The following is a 14,658-nucleotide window of genomic DNA, read 5'->3' as shown; positions in this document are numbered from 1 at the left end:
GACAAATATAAAGACAACTTTTTAGGATAAGAATTCATTTGAAAATTGTTCAGAAAGCTGGAAAGCAGAAATTGAGCTTAGACTAGTATCTTATATAATTTACCAAGATATGGTCAAAATGAATGCATTACATAGATGTAAAGAGAGATATTTCAAGAAAATTTGAAGAACATGTAACATATCACCTATCAGACTTTATGGATAGACTACAATTCATGGGGGAAAAAAAACAAGAAATGACAGTGTAAGGGGTAAAATGGGTAATTTTAATTATAATAAATTATAAAATAAATTAAATAAATTATAAAATAAATCAAATTAATCAAATAAATAAATTATAAAATAAAATAAGTCAAATTAAGCAAATTTAGCCAAGATCAGAATTTTGTCAAATCTTTAAGAGTACAAGTCATTCCTCAATAGCTAAATGGTCAAAGAATATGATCAGAAAGTTTACAGATGAAGAAATTAAAATAATTTATAGTCATGTGAAAAGTTTTAAATCATTATTGATCAGAGAAATGCAAATTAAAATAACCTTGAGATATCATTTTAAACTTTGTATAAAATTGACTAAAATTTTTGAAGGGGAAAGTGACAACTGTTGAAGAGGATATGGAAAAATTGAGACACTAATTCATTGTTGGTGGAGCTGTGAATTGTTTCAAACTTTTTGGAAAGCAATCTGAAATTTTATACAAAGAAATATTAAATTGTCATCACCAATGAAACAGCAATATCAATAGATCTCTTTCCCCAGATGACTAAGGAAAAAGGAAAAGAAATTGTACATTCTAAAATATTTAGAGCAAGCTCTCTTTGTGGTGGCAAAAAATTGGAAATTGGAGGGATGCCAGTCAGTTGAGGGAAATGGCTGCATAAGCTCTGGTATATCAATGGAGACAGTATAGGACTGTGGAATAAGACATGATGAACTAGATTATTTTAGACAAACATAGATAGATTTGCAAAAAGTAACAACAAAATGAATAGAACCAAGAGAACAATTTATAGCAGTAACAGCAATATTAAGTGCAACTTTGAGCAGCTAAGTCATTTATTTTAAATACCCAAATTTTACTATTAAAAAAGCCTTTGAAAGAAGACATTACCTGAATCCAAAGAAAGAACTGGTAAGTAGAAGTAGGCAGAGAATAATTTTACATATATATGTGTCTATTTGTATGTAAATGTAGCTATCACTAGCTTGGAGGAGGGAGAGAAAAAGGGGGGGGAAGAGAGTTACACAATTACTTTATTATATATTTAAAAGGAGCAAGTAGTTCCTTTTTTGTGGCATGTGTCAATTTCATGTACAAAAAATAACAATCTTTGCTGAAACATTTGTGCCACAGTCTAGGTTCTCAACAAGGTCTGAGATCATCACTTGCTGGTGTAACTGAAGCTGTCTGTGCTCATCTCTACAGAGAGCCTTCCCTCCTCCCTCAGGGTGCTTGACCTCATATTCTTAGCTGTACCTGTTGGTTGTCTTATTATTATAGAATCATAGGATTTAGAGATGGACAGATTCTCAGAGAGCATCTAGACAAATTGTTCTATTTTACAAAATGGGAAATTGAGACTCTAACTAGGATCATACAAGCAGTGAGACACAGAACTGGGATTCAAATCCAGAGCCTAACTTCAAATCCAGGGTTATTTCTACAATGCCATTCTTTAGCTGTATAATCTCTCTCTCTTTTTTTTTTAGCAAGGCAAACGTGGTTAAGTGACTTGCCCAAGGTCACACACACATAGGTAATTATTAAGTATCCGAGACTGGATTTGAACCCAGGTACTCCTGACTCCAGGGCAGGTGCTTTATCCACTGCCACCTAGCTGCCCCTGTATAATCTCTTTATTAAATTCCTTCTTATCTTTTAAGGTGGAACCCAAACAACACTTTTTCTTTCCCTTCCTACCAACCTATGAAAACAACAATCACTTGCTCTAATTCTGTCAAATTTATCTATGTTTACATCTTAGATTGTAAGCTCTAATAGAGTGGGGTCATCTTTTATACTTACCCCCACATTTTGCCATATTTCTTAAAACATTTCTGATCAAACTCTGCAATTCCCTGAAAAGTAATTAAAGCACATTAATCAATGGTAAGAACACTGGCATCATAAGCATCATACCAAGGGCACCAGCCATGCTTGAACTGGAGTGATCATCTGGTCTAACAACCTTGTTGTGTAGAGAGTTGAGAAACAATGAAGGAAAAGCATTTTAATGTCCCTGGGCTCTTCCTAAATACCTTCAATAGGAACTGGGAGAGGAAGTCAAGAAGAACTATCTTATTCACTGTTCATCTAGCATGGGATTTTTAAAAAAATTTAAATTTATTTAAATTAAAAAAATTTTAATTAAAATTTAAAATAAATTTAATTAAAAATAAATTATATATATATATATATTATATTTATTGATAGTTCAACAAAAGAAATTCCCACAGCCATCATTTAGAGATGAAATGGATTTTGAGATCATCTAGCACAGGGGTCCTTAACCTGGGTTCGTAAATTTGCTTTAAAAAATATTTGATAATTGCTTTCCTTAATATGATCAGTTTCCTTTCTAATCTTAATATATTTTATTTTATTTGTTTAAAAACAATATTCTTAGGAGGAATCCATAGGCTTCATCAGACTGCCAAAGAAAACCATTGTGACAAAAAACAGTCTAAGAATCCTTGGATTAGGCTAATCCCTTAATTTTACTGAGGGGAGCAAACTACCTTTATACTTCTGAGGGCCTTGTTGTGATTAGTATTGGTGCAGAATGCAAATGGATAGTTTAACCCAAGAAGTGACAGTAGCCATCAACAGAAAGACCTTTCTAGAGATGAGTGTTAAATCAGTATCTATGTCCATCACAGGGTCTAGAACGCAGCAGGTGTTTATTATAGTAAACAGAGGGATAGTCTTTGAGTTGGTAAGACAGGGTTCAAGTTCCATCTCTGATACATACTGACTGGGTGACCCTGAACAAGTATAGCCTATCTCTCAGTGTCCTGGACAACTCCTTGAAATTAAATTTGTAGAGTAAATATTGATCTGTATTAATAGAGGAGGGCTCTTCCAAAGGAGTTCCAATGTCAATAAAATCACAATAAAATCTGACTCCTATTCAAAAATCTAAAGTTTAGGGCAAAGAGAGTTTAACCCTGTGTACTAAAAAAGGAGGAATACTGAAGTTCTTTGATATGCCTCCATTTTGAGAGTGGGAGCTCTGAGATTTTTTTCCTTCATGTTGAATTTGGGAGGAGATGATAATGGTGAAGGATCAAAGAATGATAGGATCAAATATTTAAAGCTACAAGAGGTCTTAGAGACCATCAAATTCAGCCCCTCATTTTACAGATGAGGAAACAGACAATAGCTTGCACAGGGTCAAACAAGTAATAAGAGTCTAAGGTGAAACCTGGAAAAAACTTGGTTTTTCAAGACACATTATCTCTAATAACTGTCCACATTTATTTCTATTATACTTTCAGGTTTATAAATTACTTTACTCCCAGTATTATGGAGATGTAAAAAGTGAAAGTATTCTTACAGTTTCTTATCATAGGTGAGCAAAGAGAAAGTAAGAGAGGTTCAGTGATTTAGCTCTGATTTTTTTTTTGGTCTAGTTATTTTTCATGAGCCCATTTGAGATATTCTTGGCAAAGACCCTGGAGTGATTTGCCATTTCCTTCTCCAGTTCCTTTTATAGATAAGGAAATTGAGACGAACAGGATTAAAGGATTTACCCAAGGTCACCCAGGTAGTGAGTATCAGAGGCTAAATTTGAACGTAGATCTTCCTGACTCCAAGGTCAGCAAGCACCCTATTCACCTGCTACCTAGTTATCCCTTTAATCCTAATTATGCAAGGATTAAACAACTACTATGAAGTAGAGGCAGATCTCAAACTTAGGACTTCTGAATCCAGTGCCATTGTTTCTACCAATATACCATGTTGAGTGTAAGAAATTAGCCTTCCAACCTTGCCTCTGTTTTTGGTTGTTGTTGTTGTTTTGTTTGGAGATGAGCAACTAGGTGGTGCAGTGTTTGGAGCACTGGTCTTGGAGTCAGGAGGATGAGAGTTTGAATCCATCCTCAGATACTTGCTACTTACTAGCTGTGTGACCTTGAATAGATCACTTAACTCTGATTGCCTCCATCCAGGGCCATCTCTTCATCCTGATTCATATCTGCTCATTGGATTCAAATGACTCTGGAGGAGAATGTGAGGCCAGTGACTTAACACAGAATTCCCCTCACCCAAATCAAATTCACTTGCTTGTCATGGCATCACCTCCCTGATGTTATGGTCTTCTTTGAAAATGAAGGACAAATGTTATGTCTGAAGATATTTGCCTCTTTACCTCTCCATTCCAAAATCTTCCTTTTCAAAGTAGTACATATTAAAATGGTGGTGGGGAGAAATAAAAAGTAAAGAAATAGTAGGATGCCAACACTGAAAAGGAAGTAGTTGTCTTTTTTCCTGGTTATTTATACTCACATTTCGATACTCAAGAAATGTCCCAATGAATGGAAGAGGCCTTGGCCCAGGAATACCCAGCTTCTTGAAATGGTTATATGGCCAAATCCCATATCTGTGAGGGGAAAAAAATTAATAAATACAGACAATACTAATAATAACAGCGACAAGAAGTAGTTTTTGTTTTATATTTATCATGTATAAAATGCCATTATAAGATAAATATGATATCCCATATGATTTATATTTATATAGTATTTCAAAATTTATAAATACTATCTCATTATATCCTCATAATAGCACTGATAGATAAGTATCAATATTATCCTCATTTTACAGTTGAAGAAACTAAATCAGAGAAAGTTTGAGACTTTCCAGGGTTACAAGCTCTTAAGTACCCAAGGCTGGAATTGAAATCAGGTATTTCTGACTCCAGAATCAGAGTTCTCTCTATCCACAGCACCACCTAGCTGCCACCACAAAAGTTCTTAATTACAAATTCAATAACCAAATTGCTTTCTTTTTTTTAAACCCATTATTGTCTACTCTTTGCTATCATTGGGAAAGTTTGGGGTTTGGTGGAAACTTTAGATTGAAGGATATATTATTGAATTATATCCATTTGAAAAATATTTATTGAGTACAAAGAAATGATCTATATCTTTGTGTTAGGGCATAATTTCATTAATGATTACAGTGTAAGTATAAATCCTTAGGATTAAAACAACAAAAATTTAATCCTTGGTATTAAAATTTCAACAAAATTTTCAGGTTGTTTTATCTCCTTTGTCAGGATTTGATTTATAGTCTTCTTCTCTATCTCACTCCCATCTTATATTTAGGGAATTCAACTTACAAGTTGATGTCTCCCTGAAAAGATTGTTTCCCAGTTAATCAACCCCAAACTCCATGATCTGCACTTTCACTTGGCTTATACATGAATGAATGTATGGGAATGGTCAGTATCACTCTTTTTCATAATCCATCATTCTGAAATTTTCTCTTTACCTCCCACTCCCCTCTCTTTCTCTTCCCTTTGTCCCCTTTGCCTCAGTCTTCCTATTCTTCATGCCTTCCAGGAAATCACCCTTGCTCTGGTTTAACTTTTCTCCTTTTAATCTATCATTAACCAGTTCAGTTGTATACTACCTTCCACCTTGAATCCCCAGCATTCTTGTCCTATGGGCACTCATTCTTTTCCAAACCCCATGCCTGGATCAATCCCACCTCCTGCCTTCTTCCCTATACTCATGAAAATGAAGAGCAGTGAAAGAGGTCACAGAGCTCAGATCCATTGGACAATTTTGTTATTCACTAATAACTTGGTGCTCACTACTTACTCAGAGGCTTGGGTCATTTTTCTGTTTGTATCCCTAGATCTAGCACAGTATTGGCTCATAGTAAATGTTTGATTGATTCTGAAATTTCTTTCATCTTTACATCTATGAACTATGGAAGAATAGCAAGAAAGAGGGGGAAAGAGCATATTCTAAGCCCTGGGAGCAGTGTTAGCCAAGGCAAATAATATTTGAAGACAAAGAGCTATATGAACCAAGACTGGATAGGTAGAGATAACAAAGGCAGAATGTGGAGGGACTTGAATACCAAGTAAAGAAGTTTGAATATTTTCCAGAGATAGTAGAGAGCCAATGGAGATTTTTTTTTTGAGCAGAAGTGCCATAACCCAAGTATACCATAACCCAAGTATGGGAAAGACTTTTCTGAAAGATGTATGAGTAATGGATACAGTCAGAGAAGAGAACTGCAAAGAACACTGTGGAGGCTATTTCTGTTCAAGTGAATAGTAATGAGAGGTGGTCCATGGGAAGTGGTCATGGGAATACAGAGAAGGGGATGGATGGATGGATAGGTGGATGCATGGATGAGCAAGAGGCAGAACTGAGAGGACTGGCAATGGTTTACATCTGAGGGGTAAGAGAGGAGTCAAAATTGACACAGTATCCTTAAACTCCTAATTGTGCTTCTAAACTTCATCCATATCCCTATGCCCCTGTACCAACCCAGATAGATAATCTCTCTGTTTCTCTTACCTCTTGATTATCCAATATTAATGCCTTCATTTTTCTATCTCACTAAATTGTGCAAAATTGCTAATACTCTACATCTATTGTCTTTTTCTTCTTCCTTTTCTCAGAATAAAAAGCTAAAACTGCTTTGTTGTTCATGTTCCTGCATTTTTCATCCATGTCCAACTCTTTGTGACCCCTTTAGGGGTTTTCTTAGCAAAGATATTGGAGTGGTTTGTCATTTCCTTCTCCATATCATTTTACACATGAGGAAACTAAGACAAACTGAAATCAAGGGACTTGCTCAGAGTCATATAGCTTGTAAGTGTCAGAGTCCAGATTTGAACACATCTTCCTAACTCCAGGCTTAGTGCTCTATCCATTGAGCTACTTAGCTGCCTCTCCACTTCCTTGAAAATGCCACCATAAAGCAAAACTAAACTAAAGGTATTGAACTCAGTAACTAGACAGCATTCTATAGTAAATGTACTGACTGGAGTCAGAGGATCTAGGTTCAAATCTTACTTTTAATATTTACAACTCATATGACATTGGACAAATCACTTTACTTCCCTGAACTCTAGCTTACTCAGCTGTAAAATGAGGGATCCTAGGAACACAGAATCAGAGTTGTAAATGACTTCAGAGTTCAAATCCTACATTATGGAGATGAGGAAACAGATGTAAGAAGGTTATGTGTCAGGTAGAAAACTTTTTTAAGAGGCATTGAACCCCAATCTTCTGACTCAAGTTAGAATCAAGGGATTGGATTAGATAGCTTATGAGGTCTCTTCTAAGTTTGGATCTATAAATTCATGACCAGATCTCCTCAAGAATCTCATTGCATTAGATTAGTAATTCTTAACCTGGAATCTTTGAACATAATTTTATAAAATGTTTTGATAACTATATTTTCATATAACTTGTTTATTTTAGAAGCTTATGTATTTTATTTCTGCATTTAAAAGCAACATTCTGAGAAGTGTTCACTATTTTGCAAAAAAGGAACCATAATACATAAAAAGTTTAAGGACCTCCCCTCCCTTCCCTGCCATTACTTACTCCCTCTATTTCTTGCATCTTCAATCCCTAGGTCTTCACTAGCTTTATAATCCCACCACCATCAATAAAACTAGACATTTATATTACCCTTTTAAAGTCTGCAAAGCACTTTACATATATTATCTAAATGTGTTTAAGCCTCTGATAAGCTAAAACTAACTTCTTTAAATGCTGCTAACCCTTTGAACCACCACACACTCTCTCACTCCTTTCTTGCTGCCACTCTTCTTACTCCCTTCCTGATTTCCTGTTCTTACCAAAAACCTCAACCACCAAATCTAAGTTCAATGATGACAAAAGCAGAATGAGAATCCCTCTCTCCTAATTCTCTGATTAGTAGGATTTCTGTTACATACCAACTCCTCTCTCTAAGATCAAGGTTGACCTTATTGACTAAATGGTCTTTTGTTTTAATCCCTTATTCTCTATGATCTTTCAGTGCCTTTTGACACTATTGGCTACCTCTTCCTTGAAATATTCAATTGCCTTGGCTTTCATTAAAACTTCATTACACCATCCTCATCATATTCTTTCTTAATCCAACTAAACAAAGAAATACAAGAATTTCCTATGGACCAGGAATTGTGCTAGGAACTGGAAAAACAAATAAATGAAATCCTTTGCCTTCAAGGAATTTACATTTTCCTGAAGAGTTATAATCCACATGTAAGTAAATACAAAATAATTTCCTGTTTTTCTGAATGAATTTCCTGTCTCCATTGTTTTCTCTCCTCTTTGATCATCCCCAGAAATGTTGCCCTCTTGTGTCCTCTATATATATTTCATTTACATAAATTCACCTTATTTACAATTGTGGCTTCAGTTATATGGGATTTATATAGATGATATAGCTATGTGGCACAGTGGATGGAATATCAGTCCTGGGGTCAGGGACACCTGAGTTAAATCCTGCCCCAGAAGATAATGGGTGTGTCACATAGCCTCTGTTTTCCTCAGTTTCCTCACCTGTAAAATGGTAGTAATAATAACACCTATTAGAATTGTTATGTTTAATGATATAATATTTGTCAAGCCTTTAGCACAGGGACTTTGGTCACCCATAGTTTGGGTTGGGAAATGAGGGAGTGAAAGTTTAGTTTGTGTTTTGTCAATAGAGTATTTAGGTGGAGATGTTAACTGTTGTTGGTTAGTCATTTGCAAAGATAATGGAATAGATGGACATTTTCTTGTCTGACATTTTACAAATGAGGAAATTGATGCAAAGAGGTTAAGTGATTGGTCCAGAGTCACACAACTAGTCAGTTTCTGAGGCTGGATTTGATCATAATGTATTATGCTAATGATAACTTGTTGTAATCATTTTGCTAAGATTTTATTTAAGATTTTTTGCATCTATATTCATCAGGGAGAGAGGTCTATAATTTCCTCTCTCTGTTTTAACTCTTCCTGGTTTAGGTATCCGAACCATATTGGTTTCATAGAAAGAGTTAGGCAGAGTTCCATGTTTGCATGTTTAGTTCATTGATTTCCTCTTTCTCCAATTTATTCATGTAAGCATTTAAAGCTATAATATATCCCCTGACAGTCGCTTTGAGTGAATCCCATAGGTTTTGGTATGTTGTTTCCATTATTATCATTCTCTAGGATAAAAATGGTTAATTCTTCCTATAATTTGTGTTTTGGTCCACTCATTCTTTAAAATGAGGTTATTCAGTTTCCAATTGGTCCTGGGTCTGTATCTCCTTGGCCCAGTATTGCATATGACTTTTATTGCATTGTGATCTGAGAAAGATGTATTCACTATTTCTGCCTTTCTGCAGTGGATCATTAGGTTTTTATGTCCTAGTACATGGTTAATTTTTGTATAAGTTCCATGTACTGCAGAGAAAAAGGTATATTTCTTTCTATCCCCATTCAGTTTCCTCCATAAGTCTACCATATCTAATTTTTCTAACAATCTATTTACCTCCCTTATTTCTTTCTTGTTTCTTTTATGATTCAATTTATCTAGATCTGATAGCAGGAGGTTGAGGTCTCCCACTAGTAGAGTTATGATTACTAATTCTTTATTGCCCTCCATGCCACCTTTCCTCTGTTTGTCTTTTCCCCCTTTCCCCCCTTATCCATATTCCCCAGTATTTTGTTTCTGAATACCACTCCCTTCAGTGTGTTTGCCCTCCTATATCACCCCTCCCCTTTCTTTCCCCTTTCCCTTTTTCCCTTTTCCCTTCCTTTTGTTAGTTCCCCTTTTCCCCCACTCCCCTCCCCTTTTCCCCTTTTAATACTTGAAAGGTTAGATGTTTTCAAGTTAACTAAGTATGTGTAAGTTGATTTTAAGCCAAGTCTGATGAGAAGAAGATTCAGGTGTACTTTAGAACTGTGCCTGTCTTCTCTCCACCATCTTGGCCAGAAGTCTCCTGAGGCTGTATTTGAAGTCAGTTCTTTCCAACTCCAGTTGCTGAATGCTCTACACACTGTACCACCTAGTTGCCTACATTATAGCAAATTCAGAATTGGCATAAGGTCTAGGGAAATTAAGAATTTAATCATGTAAGTGAGGGATGACATCAGAATGATTAATAATTTTTTTTGCTATTTTTTCCTTATTTTCTTCCTTCATAGATCTAGAACTGAAAGAAACTTCAGAGATTATTCTATATTCATCCCTTAATTTTATAGATAAGAACTCTTGAGATCCAAGAAAATGAAATGACCTGCCCCAAACCACTTAGCTAGTATATATCAGAGGTGAGATAAGGAGTTTTCTGACTCTGGGATCACTGTCTCTTGTCACCATACTCTGATGCCTTCCTTCACTTCCATGGCTAAATTCCCAATTTCTCTAACCTTTATTTCTAGACCTGAATTTTCTATAGTGACCCCGGGAAAGTCACTTAACTATTTGCCTCTATTGGCCTTTTCACTAAGAGTTATATTTTTAGTTTATATCTTAAAAGACATCTAGTCTAATCCCTTTATTTTACCTCTCTGAAACCCATAATTGACTTGACCAAGGTCATAGAACCAATAACAGGTTCAGGATTTGAATTTAAGTCCTCTGACTTCAAATCCATGGTGTTCTCCTTTAATGTACCTATTTGCCTTGAGTTTTTTTTTCACAAGACTCTAAGGTCAATAGGGCAATTTTTATTATCATCCCTCTCTTACAGATGAGTAAACTGAGATTCAGAGGACTAAAGTCACTTGCCCAGTGCTAGTCAGTATCAGAACTGGCAATCTGAACCCAATTCATCTGACCTCTAAGGTTAATACCCTTACAACAAATCTAAGGCTCCCAAGTCCAATTCTCAATTGTCCATCAGGGGTTAACCTCTGCCCCTTTCTCCATAATACTCGATCCTCAGTACAAGTAACTGGTAAGACCATTAGGCTTTTTCTTTGAACAATCATTTAAAAGAATTTTTTGAATTCCAAATTTTCTCCCTCACTATAATCCTTCTTCCACCCATTATGAAGGCAAGAAATATGATACCTATCATACAGATGAAATCATGCAAAACATATTTTCATATTAAACTTTTTTGATCAATATAGACTTTGAGCTCCTTATAAGCAGAGACTGTTCTTTGTCTTTATTTGTATCCCGAGCATCTAGCATGATGTCTAGTATATAGTGTGGAAATGATAAAATTGATGATGATAATGCTTGCTGAACTGATTGGTATCTTCCTCTCCAGCAAGAAACCTTGAACCAATCCTCATTCCTCTCTTTTGAGAGAGAACTGGGGCTTGTCTTCCTCTCCTTCATTCCCTTCTACCTTTACTCACTCTTTTTCCAAAACACTTTCAGTGCCAGGGGTTGATTCCCAAAAAGTGTGTTAATCTTTGGGAGAGGCTCACAGACCCACAGGTCCTTTTACAGAAAAGGAGCCAGCATGGTTCAGTGGAGAGGATCAATTCTAGAACTATAGGAGCTGGATTCAAATACAGCCTCTGCCACTTAATTATTTGTCTGGCTTAGGGTATGTCCTTTAACCTTTCTGGGTCTCAGTTTCCCTGGTAAAAATGAGAGAGTTGGACTAGACAACCAAAAGTCTCTTCAATCTCCAGTATAAGAACAGGGCACTGGATTTGGAAGCAAGAAGAAGTGAGTTCCCATGCCACCTCAGACATTTATATGCTATGTGACCCTGGGCAAGTTCCTTAACATCCCTCTACCCAGTAAAATGAGAGATTTGGAAGCATTGCCTCTTCCTGATCTAAATCTATAATCCTATGGTCAAAGAATGGGATGAGAAAAATACAAATTTGCTATGATGTAAATTCCCTTATCTGTTTACTTCCTTATTCCTCTCTGTGAGAGAGAACTGGAGCTTGTCTTCCTCTCCTTCTTTCCCTTCTACCTCCCTTTATTCTTTTCTTTCAAAACACTTTCAGTGCCAAGGACTCATTCCCCAAAAGTGTGTTAATCACTGGGAGAGCCAAAAAGTCTGACTTGTTTAGAGCACACAGATCAAGAAAGTCCCAAGCTATGAATGGTTAGGTTTGTCACTTTCTTAACCCCAACCCCAACCCTGAAACAGAAATAAAGGGAGACTAGACTTACAATATCAGCAGTGTGACACAAGCCACTAATAAAGTCCAGGTTCCCATGGATAGGTTGGGAAAAAAACACATGCTTCTGACTTAGTGATCCAGGCTCAGAGGCTTCTGCTTGTTGATGGGAAGGAAAGGAAACAATGATCTAGAAGTAGTTTTCTAGGGGTGTGTCTGGTTTTTGCTACTGGTCACATGGTAACAGCCCTAACATGGTTTATTTCTCACAACCTTTGTCTCCAAAAGGAAACACAAAACAGTTTTCATGACTCAATTCAGAGCTGGTAGATAGATTTACTGTGGAAGTGACTTCAGAAATTGGTTTCATGTTATTGATGAGTAATAAGCTTAGGTTAGGTAATTTGTCTAAGGTTACACAGATCTAGAAAATAGCAGGGATGGTATTTGAGATCTCCAGCCTCAAATCCAAGACTCTTTCCACTGCATCTTAAAACACTTGTTTTGGGGCAACTCAGTGGATAGAGCACTGGCCCTGGAGTCAGGAGTACCTGAGTTCAAATCCAGTCTCAGACACTTAATAATTACCTAGCTGTGTGGCCTTGGGCAAGCCACTTAACCCCATTGCCTAGCAAAAACCTAAAAAAAAAAACCCGCTTGCTTTCTTTGGGAAGTTCTGAATTACTTCCTGTAACATGGAATTCTCCTTGTCATGCCTTTCAGAAGACCTCAATCCAGTTCCCCTAAACCCTCTCTACCCCTTACCTTTCCCCTAAAATGTCTGTGTGGTCCTGAAATTATAGCACAGGGAATCAAGGATCTCAGGGCTAGTCAGATTTCCAAATGCAATCCACAGAGGTGGAGCACCTTGGAAGACACAGGGTGGTGACCTTTACTAACAAAAAGTGGTTTCTGCATTTTGAGATTATCACCCAAGAGCTAAAGGAAGAAAAAAAATGCTGAATGTGTGTCTATACTTCTTATAAACATAAAAAATATGTTTATACTTTTTAAAATTTTTGCATAAATACAAAATTTATAGTTTGAAAAGCCAATTTTTAAAGTGAAGACTTAATAGTAATACCTGCACTTATAGTCACCAATATCAATATGCAGACTAGCTATGATATGAGGTAAGCCTTTTTGTGTGCAAAAAAAGAACTTCTGTCATATTGCAGAAGAAAACACAAATCAAAAAACCTAGAAAAATAAAGAAAATAAAAAAATGTACTTCAGGATACACTGAGTTCATCAGTTCTCTCTTTGAAAGGAAGTACTACTTTTCATCATATATCATTTGGAATTGTTTTGGACCAGTCTTTAATAGTTGATCATCATTATAATAATGTTGTTACTATGTACAATATTCTCCTGGTTCTGTTTACTTCACTTTGCATTGGTTCATTTTGGTCTTCCCAGGTTTTTCAGTCTTGTATAATTACCTGGGAACACTAATATTTAAATGAGTTATTCACAGACACATAGCTAGAATATATCCAACAGAGGACTTGAATTAGAGTTTTGAGGTTCAGAGGGTGGTTCTCTGTCCACTATTCATGCTGCCTTTCATTGCAAGGCATTATGTGTCTTCAATATGATAGTGTATTCTATTATCTTTTTTCATAATCTTTTATCGTTCCACTTTTCTCTTTACCTAAGAACTCCTGAATCTGTTCTTCCTCTTCATCTTCAGCATGACCTCCAATCCATCCACTCCTCACCTCTTTCCAGGTCATACATCACTTATGCTCTGATATGCATTCTCCCTCTGTTGATCTTTGGTGAATAGTGCATTTCACACTGTCTTCTACATCTGACTCCCTTGCTTCCTGGATTAATTTCACCATCCATTGCTTTTGCTTCCAATTGTGGGCAGTTTAAATGCAGTTAAAGGAAATAACAAAACTGTGTCAACTGGGTAATCTAAAAATTTGTTTTCTGAAATCTCAATTTGGTCCTAACTGAAATAGTACAATCCTTATGCACTAATCACCACAATGCCTTTTCCAAACCTTTTATTTTCCCTCAGACCTCCTATTGCTTCCCCCTTCTACTCACCTTCTCTGTCCAGAATCTTACCCCATGCTTCCTCAAAGAAAACTGAAGCTATTCATAATACTCTCTCTACAACCTTCATCATCTTACATCATTCTGATGTCTTTCACTTGTATCTTCTCCTTCACCCCTACTTAGAGAAAAATGTAACCCTTTCCTAGCCAATGAAACTCCTTTAGAGTCATCCTTGATCTTTTTTTATGCCTTCTTCAGATGATTGCTCTCTCTCTCTCTCTCTCTCTCTCTCTCTCTCTCTCTCTCTCTCTCCTTTTTCTCTTTCTCTCTTCTAAACCCTTGCCAATCTGACTTCTGATTCCATCATTAAACTGAAAAATTTCCTCTGCAATGTTATCATTGCTTTGTTAATTGCCCAGTCTTATCGTCTTTTTCTAAATCCCACTTCTTGAACTCTCTGCAGTATTTGATACTATGACTAATCTTTTTTTCCTGGATATTCTCTTCTTTTCAGGTTTTCTACCAACAGCGTTTTCTATTGATCCTCCTTCTATCTATCTTATTCTTCTTTCTCAGTTTCTCTTGCTGAATCTTCC

At 36.2% G+C, this 14,658-nt stretch overlaps 1 protein-coding gene across 1 annotated transcript in view; it reads right to left on the bottom strand.

Annotated features, from left to right (window-relative positions):
* LOC141502634 (cytochrome P450 3A24-like) overlaps positions 1 to 12,246 on the bottom strand; it is a 59,146-nt gene extending 46,900 nt beyond the window's left edge. The window contains exons 1-3 of the mRNA XM_074207445.1: positions 12,105 to 12,246; positions 4,509 to 4,602; positions 2,028 to 2,080 (exon numbers count right to left, since the gene is read on the bottom strand). Of these exons, the coding sequence (XP_074063546.1) occupies positions 2,028 to 2,080; positions 4,509 to 4,602; positions 12,105 to 12,175 (218 nt within the window). The 5' untranslated portion in view covers positions 12,176 to 12,246. The remainder of the gene's footprint in view (positions 1 to 2,027; positions 2,081 to 4,508; positions 4,603 to 12,104) is intronic.
* Between the last annotated feature and the right edge of the window lie 2,412 nt (positions 12,247 to 14,658).

This window comes from Macrotis lagotis, chromosome X, assembly GCF_037893015.1.
Source record: "Macrotis lagotis isolate mMagLag1 chromosome X, bilby.v1.9.chrom.fasta, whole genome shotgun sequence".
Taxonomy (NCBI): Eukaryota; Metazoa; Chordata; class Mammalia; order Peramelemorphia; family Peramelidae; genus Macrotis; species Macrotis lagotis.
Note: the sequence above shows the minus strand (reverse complement) of the source record. Positions and strands in the feature narration are given on the sequence as shown.